The sequence below is a fragment of the Nymphaea colorata genome, chromosome 10 (assembly GCF_008831285.2).
Source record: "Nymphaea colorata isolate Beijing-Zhang1983 chromosome 10, ASM883128v2, whole genome shotgun sequence".
NCBI classification, from domain to species: Eukaryota; Viridiplantae; Streptophyta; class Magnoliopsida; order Nymphaeales; family Nymphaeaceae; genus Nymphaea; species Nymphaea colorata.
Window position 1 is genome coordinate 17995854 of NC_045147.1, and position 19329 is coordinate 18015182.

Below are 19329 nucleotides of genomic sequence, written 5' to 3' on the forward strand. Positions count from 1 at the left end.
TGCCAGGCGATCGTCCTTCTGGCTCTTCCTCATAAAACTTTTAAAGAAAAGAAGCAGTTGACATGTTAATGAGTGAGAGAAAAAGAGACGCGTTTTTTCAATTTGTTTAATTGGAGCAATGAATAAAGGTGGTACCGATCAAGCTATTACAGCGTCGTAGAAAGTTTAATATCAAGCTCGAAGGCTGAGAACTCGATATAATACTCGACGATCCTCACATGGAAGCTGAGCCAATTTGGTCAGTCGAGACTCGCTGCTTGGATTTAAAACGACCAAGATCGATGATCCAACTGATAGAGTTGTGGTTCGGTTTACCAAGGAGTGCAACTAGAAATTTAATATGGTTTGATAACTTGAAATCTTAGGTCTGTTTCTGAATATTTTCAAGATGACTATGGGTATGTTTTGATTAGTACACATGCATTTCATACCCGAATCTGGATTGGAGTAAGAAATCTGATAAGCAACGTAAACTAAACTTGGATTCGTTCTCAAAATTCCAAGTCTGGATCCGAGTGTGGTTCTGATTAAAGGGAGCTGATTATATCGGATATGGTAGATGGTGGATCCTGGGGGTCCAAACCTTTTACATCCCTACCCATGTCCCATTTTATGGCGTGTTCAAAAAAAACCTTAATGTGAATTCCCTATGGATAACACAGCGTCACCAATCTTCTATATTGTGGATTCAAATCAATATAAGTTTTTCCAAGTAGGTTTCGGGGTCAGATATTTGGATTTCAAATCAAGTTTCGATTTGGATCTGAATCGAATTTTGGCAGTTTGGGGTATTCAAGCCATTCGTTCATATTCAAATGCCTTGTTGCCGCATTTAACCGTTGATAGCCCAATCTAAAAATTATTATCAATTAAAATTTGTCAGTGACTTCACCATGACTTTTTAATTCTGAGATGAACCGACCATTGTTTTTAATCGCCTGTCGATTTTTTTAATCGTTCTAAAGGCAAAATTAACTTCTCGATGTCATTATCCTCTTTTTTATTGATTTTGAACAGATCTTGGCGATATGATTATTACCTGTACTGACTAAACGGTCTGCAATCAAAAGAACTCGACCTTATGAATTCAGATCGGGTCCGTTGATTTTGCATAATCCAATGCACGTATTTGAGAGAGAGAGACAGAGCCAATAAAAAGGAAATTCAATGCACGTATTTGTGTGTGTATATGTATGTGTGTGTGAGAGAGAGAGAATAAAATGGAAATTCATTAAGAAAAATTGAGTGACAAATAGTCACTAAAAAATAAAAAAGACAGCAAAAATTAAAAGCAAAGAAGAGAGAGAGAGAGAGAGAGAGATTCAAGGAAAAGTTTGGAAACTATTAATGAAAAGTTGTCCTCTTATGTCGGCTGAAATTAACGGAAAGCTGTTGGGCAACATCTAATTTGATTTCTTGAGGCACTCAAAGTAAGTCTGATACTCTAAGGAAAGGGTGGTGGCGGAATTTTATTTGTTTTATATAAAAATTTTGAAAAACGATATTTTGGTCCGTGTCAAAATTTTGAAACTTTAATTAGAAATTTTCCTCATGCTCATGCGATACTACTGTAATTTTATTTGGATACTTGAAAATGGTTTGAAAGATCCATAGATCCAGATCTGATCAATAACCGCACCTTTCACCAAATCAGGCCCCGTGAGATGTATAGTTTGTGTGATTGGAAAAATTGGTCCCTCCTGCTATCCACACAATATGGACAGTCTCGAATTATTTAAGAATACAAATTAGCTAATAATTTGGGCAGGTTGTCATTAATTAAGACAAGCTTCACTAATTATAAGCTAACAATTTACAAAAAATGTTGAATTTTGTATGCCAAAACATATGTGCATTTAGTTTCAGGAACTAGCAAAATTTGTGGATTTCACTACACCTTTCAATCTTAGTATTTTTTCATATAATTTCACGAATTGTTCATCATATAACTTCATCCCTGGTAAATTTATAAGTTTTTCTTTATCAAGGTCAATATGAAGGCGGTGTGGCTTGATTTCCTTTCATGTCTATTTTGCAAATGTTTGGATTTGCACTAGATTCAGCACCGATGAAATTCACTTAATTAATCAACATGCGGTTTCTAGTATATATTAGATGCTCTTTTTCCAACTGAGATTTTAAGCAAAGATGGTCTTTAGTGATAGTAGATGTACCAGCCCTGCAAGCCTTTTCATATGATCACGAGCCAACCTATAATTAGCTCAAGCTAACAAAGAAATTGACTTCCACAAGTTCAACTAGGTTATTAGAAATATGCCAACCAGATACATCATATAATATAAAATGAAGTTTTATCTGTTGTTGGAGCACAAATTTGTATATATATATGTGGGATATATAGGTTTTCTCAACTTTTATTTTCACTCTAATATATGTGGGAAGCAGATAAAATGAAGTTTCTACCTCTCTTTCTTTTTCAATTTCATCAATATTGGAGTTGTGATCTACTAAAACTTTCATATACATTCTAAACTCAAATAAATCAGACCTGCTTTCATCAAATATGTTATCAATAGTTCCTCCTTTATCCTTACTTGACCTACATGCAATACTGTTAGGTGAACAAAATGAATATTTCACCCTCCTGCCCAACAAAAGGGTCAAAGCTATCACCATTCCCTCTGTCCCTCTAGTTTGGTGTATCGATGTAATATCTCTACTATGTTTCAACTTGTATATTGATATCTCTCTTTTACAGCGCATAAGAAACAAAGATTAACCACTTATCAGCCCAAAACTTACGTGAAAATGAAAAGGAAAACTTTGAAAGGAAGCAAGTGAAGATCGGATTGAGGGGGACAGCTTGAGCTGAGTCGTAGGAAATGGGCTGTAGTGGATTGAGAGGTACAGCTTACGCTGGCGAAAACAGCGTTGAAACATAAGTAGCAGGAACAAGTGGACAGAAAATCCAACAGACACCAGGAGAGTCATCCATTACCTTCCTAACCAATGTAACCCAGGACCGCGTGGATCCCACCAAACACTACCCCTCAGCACATGCCCCTGTTCCTTGGGCAGAGAGTACTGTCCAGGACGCCATCTGACTCAACCACTCTATATATATATATATATATATATATATCTAGAGAGAGAGAGAGAGAGAGAGAGAGAGAGATTGAATCTGACGACTTACAAGTGGGTGCGCCTTCTACAATTCCCTGAAGTTTTTTGAAGTGTTGGTTAACAAGCTGTGTATACATCTAGTTTATTAGGAACGGCAATGTCTTAAAGAACTTGCAACGTTGACTCTCATGGTTGGGTGAAACAGGTGGAAGCCTATCTCTACTCTTTTTCCTTCTTATTCAATGTTGAACAGTAAACTATAAACTTAGAAAATGATTCCAAGTTGGTATATAGAACTTCGATCAAGCATATGCATATAAGGAGAGAGAGAGAGAGAGAGAGAGAGAGAGAAGAGAGAACAAGGAAGCAACATCACTAAAGAAGTTCCTGGTTTCCCAAAGAGATATTGGGAAACACTGTCTATGGAGAACAAGAAATAACATGAAAAAGAAAGAAAAGAAAAGCTGGATCCCTCACAGACATTCATAGAAGGTGATGTCTTGAGAGGAAGAGATCGTAGGGGAGGCGGGCCACCCTTTTCTGCACCACACACTAGAAGCAAATGACAAACGAAGTCTGAGAGGTGCAGCGGACGTGCGACTCAAAGTGAGGTGAGGTGCAGCAGAGGGCTGCTGCACCTCGGGCACTCGTCGGCAACCTTGGGGAGCATGAAGTACATGAGGCACTGTTTGCAGCCGGCCACCACCAGCACCTCCCCCTCCTCTACCATCTTCTCCGCCGTTCCTCCTCCTGCTGCAGCCACCAAGTACCTCTTGTTGCAGCAGCCCCCCGGCGTTCTGCAGCTCCCAGCATCACTATCCGTGCCGCTGCCCTCCGCCTGATCCTCCTCCTCGCCTCCTTCATCATTGCTCCTCCTGCCACCTTGCCGCTTCCCAGTGGCTCTGGTATTCCAGCCCCCCCTCTTCGCCTTCCTCCCTCTCCCCCAATCCACAGAGTACATGATTTCTCCCGTCTAACCAACACAAAGATGAAGAAATAAAGAAACAGCAGGAATTCATGATGTTTCTCAGTACGAACTCAGCAGAAACGCTTTAACATTCTTATATACGTTGGTGTAAGTTATTTGTGGTTCATTTTTGTGCGTTCGGCCTGGCCTGGATGAAGCGTAGCAGGTGTGCTTTTTTCTTGTTCCATATGTGTTCTCCATCATTTATATTTACAGGAAGGGTGAGGAACGACAGTATTTTCACATCTTCAAAGAGCCTCTATTGGTCCGGGACTATATAAACTCATGTTTTTCCCTGTGCAAAGAAATCGATGATAGATATGTCAAACCTCTAAATCAATGGAAAAATACCTACCGACTACGTTCTTTGCCATGTTCCGATGAGATGCATGAAAAAACTGCACCCTCTCTCCATCTCTCTCTCTCTCTCTCTCTTTCTCCACTGTGTGTGCAGTGTGGAAATCGAGAGAGAATCGGTACTGCGTACAACCTACTACCAAAACAAGCAAAAGAATGGCCATGTTTCCCCATTTTGGGCATCTTTTAGGCGTACACGCGGTTTCCTTTCTTCAGTTAATGTGTTTCCTTACGAAAACGAGAGGAACCAGAATTTTGTGCATTTTTTTCGTGGGAAAATTGAAACTTAACTCTCAAAGGCTTTTCTGCATCACTTTGCAGTAACCAACTGCAAGTTTTAATATTTTGAACCCTTTTCGATTAACATATCGCCGGTGCGAATATCTGTCCAAAGATGCAATTAATGAAGCCTATTCGTTCACCGAAACGTTACATAGTATTTAACACCAGTTCAAATCCATCACGGCGCACCTGCCAATATGTGCCTGCCGGCGTGTATGTGTGTGAAATGGTGATCAGTTCTTCGATTTCTATTTACATGGAGGGATACCACTTAGGATGTAGATGGTAGAAGAAGCATGTGTACCTTCAGGTCCAGATACTGATCCCAGAGGAAGGGAGGAGAGGTGTCGTGGAGGTTGAGCTTTGAGGTCGGTGCAGATTGGTTTTCCGGCGAAGAACCCGTGCTGCTGCCGGCGTCGCTGATGGACAGCGGCTCCAGTGACTGCTCAAGAGAGTAGGCCTCCATTACTCTTGAAGCAAATGAAAGACAAGATTGGAGGAAGCGGAGATGAGGTCAGGAAACGGTGACTGGTAAAAGGAAGAGCGGTCGTGAGGAATTTGATTTCAGTGAAGAGTTCAAAGTGCCTCTTCATTAAATAAATAAAGGCAGGAAGACAGAAATTAGACAGCCATATTGTTTCCTTTCCAAAAGATTTCCATTCTGGTGCCTTTTATTTTAGTAAGAATTTAAAACAACCCTTGTTGCAGAACAAGCTGAGCTTATCTGATTCAGAATCATGTCATTTTGCTTAAGATATTTCACTAAAGAGAAGCTTGATCATTATCCGTGTCCATGTGGTGAAGGGTTCTTGGTCAATTTCTTGGACCAAAATCTGAAGGCTAACAGTAGGCATGATAGGTGCTGGGGTGTTGTACTGCCTTTCGGGAGCAATGTCTTGGAAAGAAGTTTAGGAAAATAATGGAGTCCAATGCCCAAATGTTGGGGCTGGAAAAAGCAGGAAGCATTTCAATTTTAAATCATTGCAAAATCCAAATATTGGAGATGCAAAAAGCAGAAAGCTTTCCAAGTTTTTGAATCATTCCAAAAATTGTATATGGGAGTTGGAGAAAGCAGGAAGCTTTTCAATTTTTAAATCATTCTTTCCTCTTCTAGGACAATGAGAAAATTAAAGGAAGAGAAGGAAAAGTTCTTGGACAGTATTGTTGGGAAGCATTTGGGTATCTATACTATAAATGCGACAACTGACAAACGAATGTAAACGGATCGAGGCTGTGGACAGGAATTCTGGTCCTTCTGAAGCTGAAGATAGTACAATCTAATCGAACAACAATTCACCTGTGAGGCCATCCATTCTTTTATATATAGATATATAACTGTAACTTTCTTAAAATCGTGAGATATTTGAATGCAACCATATTTGGAACTGCAGTTGAATTTTTAGACGAACTGAGTGAGGTGTTCTCTCTCTTTCTCTCTCTTTCTCTCTCTCTCTCTCTCTCTCTCTCTCTCTCTCTCTCTCTCTGTGTGTGTGTGTGTATGAAACTTCAAAAAGAATGTACAGCGGGAGAATCTCAGTGGGATTAGCTTGGACTTTTCACTGAGAAAGAGAGAGATTCCTTTCGGTACATCCCACTTTTGCTGCCTTGCAAATTCGGGTCCTTCTTTATCTCTCTTCTTTCTTTTTAGCGGGCGGCAATGTGCTTACCACCTTTTACTTCTATTTAGCACGACATTCACCATAATTTTGTGGCCACTTGCGATGGTCCTACGGGGACTTTCTTCAACCTTTTTTCACCTTTTCTCATATGGGTGTTTGATTGCAAGAAAACATTTTCTACGCAGAAGATTTTTTTCCATGAAAAGTGAACCGGACCCTCCCAGGGCCAACTTTTTCTTCTTACTTTCCTGCCTTTACGACATGAAGAGCGAGCACTGATTGGTGAAAGTTTCGCCCGTTCAGCACACGCCGGAATCTTTCTCAAGGTTGTCAAACACCCCCATAGTCTTCTGTCTCAGCTACCAAGTTGTCCCTCCCCCACCTTAAAGTTGAAAGCAGTCAAGAATCGGATCTCTTAATATATGAAATCTATGCAAAACCAATACCTTGGGTTTGCAACCAAGATGAAGATAGAACATGGCTTCAAAGGTCCAAACATTTCCTAATCAAACTAAGATCACATCCTTAGGATCCTTAGGAGTAAGGTTTTCAGTAGGCCGACTGCAGAGGAGAGGTTTTTCTGCCATTTTAACAGCACATATAACATTGAGTTCCAATCTGAATCTTAATGTTTGAGCTGGTCTCTATGGCCGTGTCCGATCCATTTGCAACCATACAGCGCCCAAGTTGTATTTGGATCCAATCCCAATGGAATGTCAATGTGTTTCAACTGATTCATACTTTGATCAATTTACAGACCACAAGGAGGCCGGTATGAGAGGAAATGTCAGAACTTACGTGGGGTACTTTCCAGTTCTACCTGTAAAGTCCAAGCTGTCCAAGAACAGCGTTAGGCTTAACCAATTTCCGTCATATGATATTTTGGCAGCGGATAACTTCACCGGAAAACTTTTTGCCTTCATCATTTTTAAACCCTGTAATGCAAAAATTGGGGCCTCAATCATCGTCTGTTCAAACACACACACATGTTCAGACTCTGTCTACGTGACTGTGTGAAATAGAGAGAGAGAGAGAGAGAGAGAGAGAGAGAGAGAGAGAAAGAGAGTGTAAAGCAATTACTGGAATAAGGGTAGAAATGGTATTTACAGTTCGCACGGGCGGTATGTTGGTCATTGTACCATCAATGTTTTCATCGGCTTTTGCTTTTCAAGGTGTTCCTTTCTAAAAAGAAACGCACTTAACTTTGTGAGATTCTTCAAAAACAATGTGACCTTCCACATGGAAAAGAATTCACTTTTGTCCTTTCGTTTCAACAAAGTTTCGGTGTCTTCAAGTTTAACTCTTAGTTGCTTCCAGGAATCCTCCAGCTTCTACCTGTAAAAGGGCTACATCAAACCCCATGTGGGAAGGAAATATGCACGACGATCAGCTGCGCTTCCTGAAAACAAAAGGGCATATCCAATCTGCTCAGTTGTTAACTGTAGAGGTTAGTATCAACTTCCACCGTCTGCTGTGCATTTCATTTGTTTAGGACAGCATCACTCAACTGCAAATCTATTCAAGTACAGCATGTTTGATCTCTTATCCCCTCATAGATATATGAGTTCATACACATGAACCAATTTGTGAAGAGCACTGAAAATTTGGAAGGATGTTCATGTAAATCATATCACTTGTCTCAATGGCGCTCGGCAGCACAGCACACTGAGATTACCTTCAGATGGAGAAACCTTCCCTCCAATAGAAGCAAAAATTTCACCCGACTACAAGTGATCAGACAAAAAAGTGGGATTTATATTTATTAGATAGATCGGGCGCATTCTTTTGAGTAAGTTGAAGACAACCTACAGCTGATGTCCAGGACTTTACAAAATCATCGGCCGCCTACAGTCTGGCCCCTGGCGATCTGTCATCTAGATTCTAGACCGCAGCAGCAAACGACACAGCTCGCTAACTGATTTAGGCCATGTAGCCTGGTCCGTTATCACCATAAAAAGTTTGCAATTAGTAGAATCGGTAAAACAAGTCACATTGTTGCTTGATGATGTTTCACATTGAGAGGGCCACCAGTAGGTCAGCTTATCTGCTCTCTTGTATGAGGTCTAAAAGCTTGGCAACTTTTTGGTTGGAAGTTGCATTCGAATCGTAAACATATAAGCTTTGGAAATGAAAGGAAAGAAAGCAGGGAGATATTACAACCCTTAACGGCAGATTGGTGTTGAGATGTGATCACAGAGGAAAGCCTACTAACCAGTTGTACATTAAACCCCAATCATTCTGCAGGCGTTCTCAATCAACTATCTAAACACAAAGGAAACAATACGAAGACATGACCGGCACACACAGATGAAACTTTCTGGACGTCATAATTTCTGAGGGATATTTTTCGGTGCAGAGCGACCAATTCTGGTACGAAACGCCAGTAGAGTATGATGTTTTTTTTCAAACTGAGCTTCTAATCGCGGATCTCGTATGATGCAAAAAATGTCATCATCGCCCAAAGAGACCAGAAATGTAATAGATAAGCTTTATAAGGGAACAACGGCCACTTCTTGGAAATGGGCAAACCAAAGAAGGAAGCAAGACACAGGCACCAACAAAATTCCAAGAGCCACCATACAAGTTGATACTTTTGTTATAACCAGTGTCATAGCTTGCGCTCCACAAATACATAGTAGATAAAAGAAATGGGAAGCATTAAAGATGCCATGCATAAACGCATTGAAACTTGTGGCACCATAGAAAGGCAAGTCATTTTATCATCCCCACTGGTCTCCTCGGTACCAACACTAGCAACACTCAAACTTTTCCACTCTGACAAAAGTATTGATTCCACTTACAGTTTTTCTTAAGCAAGCTTAAAGAGAGCAAAATAGATCAAAAGGAAATGTAATCCAAATATTCAACCATTAAGTTCATGCACAAAGATCAATATTTCATTAACTTGGGACATAGATTTACTGAGACAGGATATGTATGCATCACAATCCAGAACTTGCCATGAAGCACAATCTGCTGATCAATACTAAGAGCAACACAGTCACAAACTTAGAAACTAGCAACTTTCAGATAAACAATGCACAAGGAAGTAGTGTTTTATCCCATGCCACTATGCATAAACATTTTAACACCATAGCACGTATAATCCCAAGTTTATCAAATGTCTAACAACCTGAAGAGTTGAATGGGTTTCTCTTCCAAAATAAATCAGGTTCAACCATGTGATCACCACCTTCAAGGCAACTAAATTCATTAAGCTCAGGCTCCAACTCTCCTTAATCCTTTCTCAGCAATCAAATGAGATTGAATATGCAATTCCAGGTCCAGTTTTTACTAGTAAGAGCAATTCGATTAGCTCTAACAGTTCCTGAGAGCAACTTTCCGCTATAGACAAAGCTATGCACAAATTGGCATTATGCATCAAAGCACCCTCAGTATCTGATTCCTTGACTAGGGACTAGGGAGCAATAATAGGAGGTTTATACAAAGTAAAATTGCCAGTCACTAACTCTCATGCTGGTTAGACAATCACTCCACTCACTTATCATCTTCCTAAGAGCCTTTTCTCCTCAGCTTATTAAATCCATCAATGATGACCTTAGATAAGGAATGCATATGCACCCCCCCCCCCCCCCATATATGGAACCTAATTACATAATATAGTGAATTACAAGCATAGAGATCTTTCACAGTCCCAATAAACATCTTTCAAAGTCCCAACAGAATGCCAACCTGATTAACTTTCTATAACTAGTTTCGGCTAAAAATAGCAACAATCACCATGCAAGAGGCTGCAGATCAAGGGGATGGAAGAAGCTCCCTACCAAAGCGAACAAATTTTAGCAGGAAAGTGTAGGAACCTCTCAGATCAATTAAACAATACAAGGCAAGTTAATACCAATGTACAAGTTTCTACCTTATCAAGCAATCGGATCACAATCTCTGGCAAAACTAAGCTTCACTAAGATATTAAAACAAGCATCTGTGACATAAAATTGCTTACAGTGCCAGGTTCCTACAAAATTTAAGTTGCTCTAGAATCTAACTGACAAAGTTTTCCTAGTATACTCCAGTGGTGGATTTACAACAGAGAGGAACATGATACATAAAACTCTCTTAACTGATACATAATTTAGTACCTACATGTCAATTAAGAGAAGAGAGTCGAAGATGCATTCTATCGCTTTGCAAATATCACTAAAACTACCATTGTCATGGAGGCCACAATCTTGAAGCCAGAACTTTCCCAAAAATTCTGCTTATCACTGCTATCAACAGCTTTCTGTTGCTTTGCACCAAGCTGTTCCTTCAGTTCTTTCAAAGCTTTGTCCCTTTTTTCTCCCATCTGCATACACAAAACAAGAATCTTCACTTACCAAGAAAAGGAAAATAACAAAAACATCGGTACACTCAGAGACACAAACAGTAACATCTTCATCTTTCGCAAAGACTCAACAGCATCTGGCAGCACTAGTTCATCCAAATAAATGGCTAATCATAAGCTTAAAAGAGTAAGTGGGAGGTTAGAACTTTCAATTTCCAAATACAAGAGTTAAAGAAATAATCATCAGCAAGCACCCAATCTAGGTTCTACAACCACCGACTGTGTTCTTAGTTTGAAATTAAAACTGATGTCATAGATATGTCTCAGACATTCACCCACAAGGTTCAAAAATATTAATCAGAAAGCTATTTCTTTCCTACAAAACATCAAAAATTTAAAAACTTGGCAAACACTAATCATAAAATTATAAAATTATAGGTTCACTACTGTTTTGTTTGGAAAATATCAATAAAAATACAAAGCCATTGTTAAAATAATGTTAGAAAGTTTAAAATATTGTCATAAACATAATAATTCTCAGTACCAACTTTGTTTTCAGGTATAAATCAAAAAGTTTGTTTTCCCATAGTTATGACAGTTGAAGCTAACCGCTTAGATATTTCATTGAATCACCAATTTGAACTTACAAGTTTAAAGAACATGAACTGGACAACATAAATTTAACAAGGTTATCGCAGTCATTCATCTCAAAACTTGGAAGAGAAGAATTTTCAGATGGAAGACACAACAGGCCCAGAGTGCTATGTTTGGATGATAGATTTAATCCAACAGCTCAGGCATTGTTGCAAACTTTAAAGCTTCGAATAGTACACAAATGAGTTAATTCATAAGAGCAAAAAGGCTTGGCTTTGATTTTTTTTTTTTTTTGAAGGGGTAGCAGTCACCTCCACTTGCTATCACAGGTAACACCCCAACAGGCATTGCCAGAGCCAATGGAAGGAGCACTAATTCCCCCACCCCCCTTCAAAACCACCCTAAAAAGCATCGACAGAAGTGAACCGTTTCCTCCCCCATTCTATCCTTTTAAAAAAAGAAAACAGTATAGTCCAATCTTAAAGATCGGATGACGCTAAAAGTGCAGTTTACCAGGCATCATTCCTCAATTTTCAACAAGATTTCATTAACAAAATTACAAGATCAAATTTGGCATGTAACATTCAAATGAGAAAGTTATGCATGCATAAGCCGCAGTTAGTCAATTATCTATACAAATGAACGACTAAGTGCAAAGTTGCCAGCAGATGAGAGCCAAATAGAAGAATAGAAAAACAAAGGCATATACCCTCTGAAGTTTCCGAGTGTGAGAACGAGCTTCTTGTAGACAAAACTCTAATTTTAAAACTCTTTTCTTCAGCTCCTGATCAGCTCTCCGTTGTTTCTCTAACTGTCCCAAAAAATATGTTACTTGGGAATGAGAAGTTAAACTAATTGAAAACTAATGAGAAGTTAACCTAATTGAAAACTAGAGTATTGGAATCTAAATTTCATGTGATGTGATTGAGAAGATGAAATTTGGTACGTCACTGATCATGAGCTTACCTGTGATTCCAGCTCCTGGGTTTTCAGCTTCCAATGTGCCGACAAGATCCTGATCTCATCTCGAAGTCTAGCAATTTCATCATCTTTCGCATTTAAATGCTTTGAGATGTTTTGCAAGTTTTTTGGAGAGACCTCATCCAAGATTTTCATAAGTTCAGATTCCTTTGTCTCACCAGATTTGGCCACTGCATGCTTGATCTCTTGCTCAATTCTGAAGACTTCATCTTTCAGCTGCTTCTGGGAAACCTCCCTTTCTTGAAGCTCCTTCTGTAAATGATCCAACTGTTCACCAAGCTTGTTGACTTTATCTTCATGCTCCTTCAAAGAATTGTTTTTGTTATCTAATTCCTTCAGCAGAGTTAAACACTGCAGTTGTGCTGTTTCAGCTGATGCTGTGCTAGCATCTGCTGTCGCCTGGGTCACTGAAAGTTGGGATCTCAAATTCTCCATCTCCTTGAGATGCTGTTTTCCATTATATGAAATTGCAGTTAGTATGATAGATTTATCAAACTTACCAAAAATATCATAGCCCTAAAAGGGCAAAAGAGCTTGACTAAAAAAATACTCTGCAAAAAAGTAAAATTCCTTTTGAAGAAAAAAAATACACATGAATGGAACAGACGACCTGTTTTAACTGTCTGTCTGAGTAAGATCACTTCCATGACAATCAGATAGAATCATGCACATTACAAAATTCCTTTCAAGTTAAAACCTAAAATCCACTATATTATGCAGATAATAGCACGATGAACATCATAAGCTCCTTGAACTGTTTTTTGGTCCAAGTTTCATTCTTAGTCGCCAAACAGTTGCCAGCTAAACAGTTGGGGTTAAACTATAATAAAATCATGCAAGACCATCCTATGTCCCTGAAAAGACTAAGGGCCTAAGGCCACAGAAAAGGAAACAGGTTACCAATCAGGTGTCTTAACCCTCAAACAATTTGTTATACAAAATAGTCATCGGGCCCATTTGTTCTCACCTTTTCTGCACTAGACATAGAAGCTTCTAATTGCTCATTCCTCTGCTCTAAGCTCTTCTGCAACTGAAAAATTTCCTGTTCCATATTTCTAGCCTTTGTTTCTGCAATCTGAAGTTTTAAAGGAAAAAATTACTCAAAAAGATATCCTCATATTCCCTATAGCACCAGAAACAGTAAATATTAATTCACCTGTCTCGTTTTTGCTTCCCGAGCAAAAGATTCTTCTTGAGATGCCATCCTACTGCGGACCTCTTTCAGTTCAGCTGCCAGAGATACCACATCACACGCCATTCGTCTGAAGCTCTGCTTCTTTTCATGGAGATCTTTTAACAGAGGATCCAATTCCCGACCATGTGCCTTCTCCAGGTGACCCATCATCGACTTGCTAAAATCCAACACGGTCTAACTACCACTCAAATACACGCCCACAAGATGGTTCAAGCCTTCAAGGCTACTAAAGCGAACTCCGTAAGCTCCAATTTCACACGCCACAGAAGAAACTTCCAACTAAACGGTCCTCGGAGAATTAGAAGTTACGCGTTGAACTATAATCAGCGGGAGAGCGCTCCTCTGCAATAAAAACGAGAACCATGGACTAGAGTCAGGACTCGGAACCAACCTTTTGGGGACTACAAAAGTAACGGTTCTATCCACCACTAAGTAACAAAAAAAAAAGATTTAAATGCCGTATTTACTCTAATAAGAGAGAAAAACCTCCCGTTTTCAACCAGTTTTGGCCTAATGTACAGAATCGTTGTGTAATCTGAAATCATGAGCTATGAATTTCCCGATAGAGAAGATAAGTTAAGAACCATAAAGCAACAGGGAAAAATAACAAAATGAATGCTTCTGACAAGCCTATCAGCTAAGCAAAGTAAAACACGTTGCGGAGATGCAATGCAGCCACTAGATAGGAGTTCGGTTGAAACTGGAGACACGAGAAGGAGCATGCCACCACAAAAGTGAGAGTTAACGAGAATTGACTTTCAGCAACGGACCATCACGAGAAAGAACCTCTCTCTCTACGAAAGTTTTAAGCACCGACATAAAAGGAAAGGAGGCAGATTCAGCATTTGATTATCTAAAAGTGACCAATTAAGTTAACGTCAACATTAATATTGCTCACATAAAAACGAGCATTTCCATAGCAACAGTCTGCACAACGGTGTCAAAACAAATAAATCGCAATAAAAGTGCGGAAAAAGAAAGGCCAAAAAGTTTTAGAACAGAAACTACATCCACCGCCCACTTGCCCCCTTAACAAATTCTTCGAAATCGGATGGCAATCGACATGGTTCAATAGAAAAATAACCACAAAAGGACGCAATCTGTCAGAAAAAATTGAATTCCTAATTTTGTCAGTGCAATCTAAAAAGGATACAAAATGATGAAATCCAAGCTAAAGGAAGCCTCCTGTAAAGAATAGGCAAAGATTCTAATCGGTTTCGCATCTTCCGAGTTAATCAACAAACTCGAATCAAACAAGAAAAGCAAGGCAGACAGAAATAACAACAAGATAACGAAAGCATTCCAAATTTATGAACAAATAGATGTAAAAGCCCGAACTCAACAAAAAACACACAGTGAGCAAAAGAGATCACTAGAACAAAACAACCAGAATCGCCCTTTTCTCTGGCGTATCTTTTTCCAACAATACAGAGAAAATAACAATTAGAACACTCAACGCGAAAAAGAAAATAAAACGAGGAAAGGAAAACGAAAAGGAAAAGATAAACCTGAAAACCAGCTGGATCAAAACACTAAAAGGAATCCAAGGTATCGTCTGAACCACAAATTAAACCAAAATATAGCCTAAAAGGGAACGGCAAGAGAGAGAGAGAGAGGGAGAGAGAGAATAGTTACTTGCAGACTCATCAATATCAAAGAAAAACCTCAAACCGTCACGGTAACAAAGACAGATTACCTACGCATGCAACAATATCTCATGAGAAAGCAAGGACGACGAAGGAAAAATGGACAGCGGCATGCAGAAAAAGCGACTACTCCGTCTCTACTTTTTCATGTCACGAAAACAAGAAAACGAGAACAAAAAGAAGCTCCACATCACTCACCAATCGAAAAAGCGACAATAACAAGAACGCCAGCAGAGAAACGCCTCCGATCGACCCCACAAAATCCAAAACTCAGTACGACCCAAAACTTCTTCTTCTTCTTCTTCTTCTTCTTCTTCTTCCTTCTCTAACACTCTACAGAGTCAAACCTTCGCACCAGTAAAAACAATAAGTTGAAAGAGTAACTCAACTTGAGCGAAGCCAGCTGCCAGCAGTAATTACTAACTACCCTTTTCGCCTCTTCACTCAGCGAGTCCTTTTCTTACTCCAAAGACGACAACGTCGTTAATGGCACAATAACTACACCCGAACCATCTCCTTCCTCCACATACCGTCCTCCATGGACGGCATCCAAGCGTCGTTCCCGCTTCCCTCTGCGACTCCCCTTCTCCTTCCCTCCGTCCACCTCCCCCGATCGAACTTCGCTTAAAAAAATGGACTGAAAACGAATAATCAATTAAACAGATGAATAAACAAATCCCTGAGTCCAACTGCCTTTCTTTCTCTATCTTTCTCCCTCGCTTACTCCATCGGGCAACTGAGAAGAAGAACCGAGACGGATCGCGGCGAGACTCTCGGGGCAACAGACAGAGAGGAAGATCTGTAGCTGCCGTAGACGGGTGAGTGAGTCGAGAAGCAACGCGGCCAAGCTTAGCCAATTATCCAACTAATATTCTTCTATTTTCTTTCCCTTTTCATCCTAACATTGTGCCCTTTCGACATCTTGGTCCTCATGATTGCCAAAGCTGTTCTAAAACGGCCTCACAATTTAAGAAGGGTTCCATCTGCTTCATAATAATCCATGTTATATAATTGGTAGCATTAGTTGGTAGGAACAAATTGCAAAAAAAAAAAATTGTGAAGATTGTCAAGTTGAAAATCATAAATCAGAGCCCAACTCTTACAAGGATTCATGTTCAACGGAAGCTTACATAAATAAATAAATAAATAAAATAACATGCATAAGTCGTGAAAGGAAGGAATCTAAGCTCACAAACATATATAAACAAATGTTAAATGGTGAATGTATGAAGCATGTCCGAATGAGGTCGGACTTTGTGAATTTTGTGAAATTTGGGGACGAGCTTGGAGAAAGGAGCCCCGTGAGTTTACGTACGGATTTGTTTTCATGTGGTTCGGGCGCGAGTTTGACTGGAGCGCGGCAAAATCAAATTTTTCACTCTTTTGGGATCTGACCGTACGCGTGGCACGATGGACGGCAGAGAGGACCTCTCCGACTCCGCGGTGCTGCCGGTCCCGCTCCTTTTTTTTTTCTTTTTTTTTTTTCCTCTTTTTGTCTCTATTGTGGGAGGTGGTCTGATTTTGGACCGGTTCTCTTAGTCGGGGAGCGTCCCGCCGGGACCCACCAAGTGGGCGAGGGGAACCCGAGGTCCACGTCTCTCTTTACTGAGATTGATTGGGACGGGTCCGGGTATGGAGTTATATCCGGATCTAGTAACTGGATCGGGTCTGGATATCAGGATTTGCTTAAACGCTATCTAGAACATCTTGATAAGAGATGGTTTGAAGATCCCATACAATATCAAATCAGATGCATATTTATTTTATCTCTATCGTATTTGATTGTTTTACTATTGTATGCCCCTGCCATGCAGATGCATCTATGTCATCTCAAACAACATTTAAGAGCACGATTGATCATAGAAATATTTTATTATCACAACACCATGTTTTTATTTTCAATAACACAAAACTATGGTGTGGTTGTGGATATTATTAATAAGATCAACAATCAAAATATTGTCATTCCCAAACAGCAAAAACTTGGTGTTTTCGTAGCATGAAATTTAACAGCACTTGTTTTTAAGCAACACAGTATTTTCTCATCAAACGTCTTTTATGTGAACTCGAGAACAACAATGGCTGAATATAGAAAGCGACTCACATAGCATGTACTCATGCACTTTTCTATTCCGATTGAAACAAACGGAAAAAAACTTGTGGGTACTAGTAGTCGTTGAATTTGATAAACTTCTTGCTTTAAACGACAGTCTCTATCATAGAGCATCTATTTGACACTTGTCGATCAGACAGGCTACTTTGGTATTATTAACAATAAAAAACTGGCTATTGGAACAGCACACGTCGGCTAAGCAAAGTTAAATTTTTGCCAAACGTGCACATTATTTTTACTGATTCAATTAATTTTATTCACAAGGCGTCACATGAAAAGTTGATTTTTTTGGAAAGTATTCAACAATTAATATTTTCACAAGTTAAACATCCCGATAACAACTCATAACCAATCTAAATAGTTATCATATTTACTTGATCTACAGGTTTCAAGAATATATATATATATATATATATATATATATATATATATATATATATATATATATATATATATATTCATATTTATTTATATATTATTTTGCTGATCAAAAGATGGGTTGTCTACTATGATCAGTCACTGTTTTTGTCCCTTTCTTCTTCCTTCTCTCACTGTCATCCACGCTAAAAATCCAGCTTTTCTAGTCTTACTAGGAAGTTCAGGGCCCAGAGTGATCCAAACATGACCGCGAATATATGGATAACAAAAGACGGTGGGATATATATATAATCAATGTCGTGAATGGGGATCCTTACCCTGAGATTCTAACTGCCGGTTCTTCCACAGCCGTTGATCTCATCGGCTCTCCTTAATCAACGGTCAGGAGGGTAGCTCCTAAAACCCCATCAACGAAGTTACACGACCACAATATAATTATCAATTAGTTAAAACATTTGAGAAACCTGTCCAATAGTTGGAAATATTTAATAAACAGTTTTCCTGAAATGATCTCAGTTCCAATTCATCTGAAACCATACGAGAAGTAAGCCCTTGTGCTATTTGTGAATAGCATTCTTTAATGAAAATAAAACTATATTTTTCATACAATCAACTGAGAAGGTCCAGATTCAACATCCAATTTTTAGGGTAATAAATCATTTCATTGAACTCAGCAAGATCCAAATAGGTATTCCGGGTTCATCCATGAGTAATCCAACATGCGATTTCTCAGCGCCTTCATTTACCAAATACCAAATACTGATTTGAGCAATGCCCCTATTTTCGTGTCATACTGCCAAAGTTCATGTTAAAAACTTGACGCAATCTCTACAGAAAGGATGCTGATATTTCGCTCTAATTATTTTTCTACAGTAGATTTTTGATATTAAAACAAGAATTAAAAACAATGCATAATTATGCTGGCTCTAAAAAATCCACAGTCTTTTTTCTTCTTCTTTTTTTCAATTGGCAGATGAAGTGAAGAGGTGCTTCTCATGTACCGAGCTCCTCACTTTCTTTGGCTCAAAGGCCTTAGTTTAAACAAATACTAAGATATATGAAGTCCACTCAACAACCATATTTAGATAAAACGAAGTAACAAGATCCGACCTCACACCAACATCAGTCTAATTTTGAAATTATAACTTGGTTTTTATCCCGTTTGAACAATTTTGGTGAAATGGGTATTTGCCAAAACTGGGTTTAAACACATTTCAGGAAAAGCCGAAGGGCGGCCTTTTCATCCTTCGAACGAGTTTTTCAGTTTTCTATAGTCAAAACTAAGCTAAAGGGTTTTCTAGAAAATTATTTTTTTTCCACAGGTAAGACCAGGTTCGGTCTTTTCCCACAACAGAGAAGTCGTGCCATGGTGCATGTGATAAGTCTTACAATTAATTGCTGATTCTGACTACTGTAGTTGCGGCGTAAATGCTGCCAGATGTTGACGCCCTCAAAAGCTGCGATGAGTGAGACGAGTGAATCTGCACTGTATGTGCCCGCCCTTCTGAATGTTCTGACTATGTTAAGCGCGTTCTACATGTTGATTTGTTCAGGTTGAACTCTGAAACACGACTTTCTTAATGCTAAACTGCATTCTTCTTTTAAATTGAAGTATTTTGGTGGTTTGCAAAGGTTTTTTTTTTTAAGCGTCACAATATTATGTCAGACTCCAGCAATTCAGATGCCAGTTCCTATGAGCATCATTCATGTCATTGAGATTTTGGTTAAATATGGTCAAATCAATCGCTATTGATCGGTTTGAGACCAACCTTCCCGAAGAGCTACAGCAATGGTGGTTAGAAGCAGTGGCGGAGCCAAAAATTTTTGG

General features: G+C 39.1%; 2 protein-coding genes across 3 annotated transcripts; both read right to left on the bottom strand.

The window, feature by feature from the left end:
• Positions 1-3435: 3435 nt before the first annotated feature.
• On the bottom strand, positions 3436-5302 carry LOC116263160 (protein CURLY FLAG LEAF 1-like). The gene is made up of 2 exons (XM_031642776.2): positions 4995-5302; positions 3436-4057 (listed from the first exon to the last, which is right to left on the bottom strand). The coding sequence occupies exons 1-2, from the start codon at positions 5154-5156 to the stop codon at positions 3686-3688; spliced, it is 534 nt and encodes a 177-aa protein (XP_031498636.1). The 5' UTR covers positions 5157-5302; the 3' UTR covers positions 3436-3685.
• A 4805-nt stretch (positions 5303-10107) lies between these two features.
• LOC116263304 (nuclear envelope-associated protein 2-like) lies at positions 10108-15843 on the bottom strand. 2 transcript variants are annotated; one of them, XM_031642991.2, is made up of 6 exons: positions 15209-15843; positions 13326-13706; positions 13137-13244; positions 12155-12616; positions 11898-11999; positions 10108-10615 (listed from the first exon to the last, which is right to left on the bottom strand). In XM_031642991.2, exons 2-6 carry the CDS (start codon positions 13512-13514, stop codon positions 10448-10450), a joined length of 1029 nt encoding a protein of 342 aa, XP_031498851.1. In that variant the 5' UTR covers positions 13515-13706; positions 15209-15843; the 3' UTR covers positions 10108-10447. The 2 variants fall into 2 exon arrangements, with proteins under 2 accessions (XP_031498851.1, XP_049936262.1); XM_050080305.1 differs by lacking the exon at positions 15209-15843 and adding an exon at positions 15000-15022.
• Between the last annotated feature and the right edge of the window lie 3486 nt (positions 15844-19329).

Bases quoted from the DNA above. Each gene is read 5' to 3' on its own strand.
- LOC116263304 (XM_031642991.2), bottom strand. From the start codon at position 13,514: ATGATGGGTCACCTGGAGAAGGCACATGGTCGGGAATTGGATCCTCTG. The intron at 13,245-13,325 runs GTGAATTAATAT...TTAAAACTTCAG, and splicing joins GGGAAGCAAAAACGAGACAG to ATTGCAGAAACAAAGGCTAG. The intron at 10,616-11,897 runs GTATATGCCTTT...TTGTGTATGCAG, and splicing joins ACACTCGGAAACTTCAGAGG to ATGGGAGAAAAAAGGGACAA.
- LOC116263160 (XM_031642776.2), bottom strand. From the start codon at position 5,156: ATGGAGGCCTACTCTCTTGAGCAGTCACTGGAGCCGCTGTCCATCAGC. The intron at 4,058-4,994 runs GTACACATGCTT...TGTGTTGGTTAG, and splicing joins ATCAGTATCTGGACCTGAAG to ACGGGAGAAATCATGTACTC.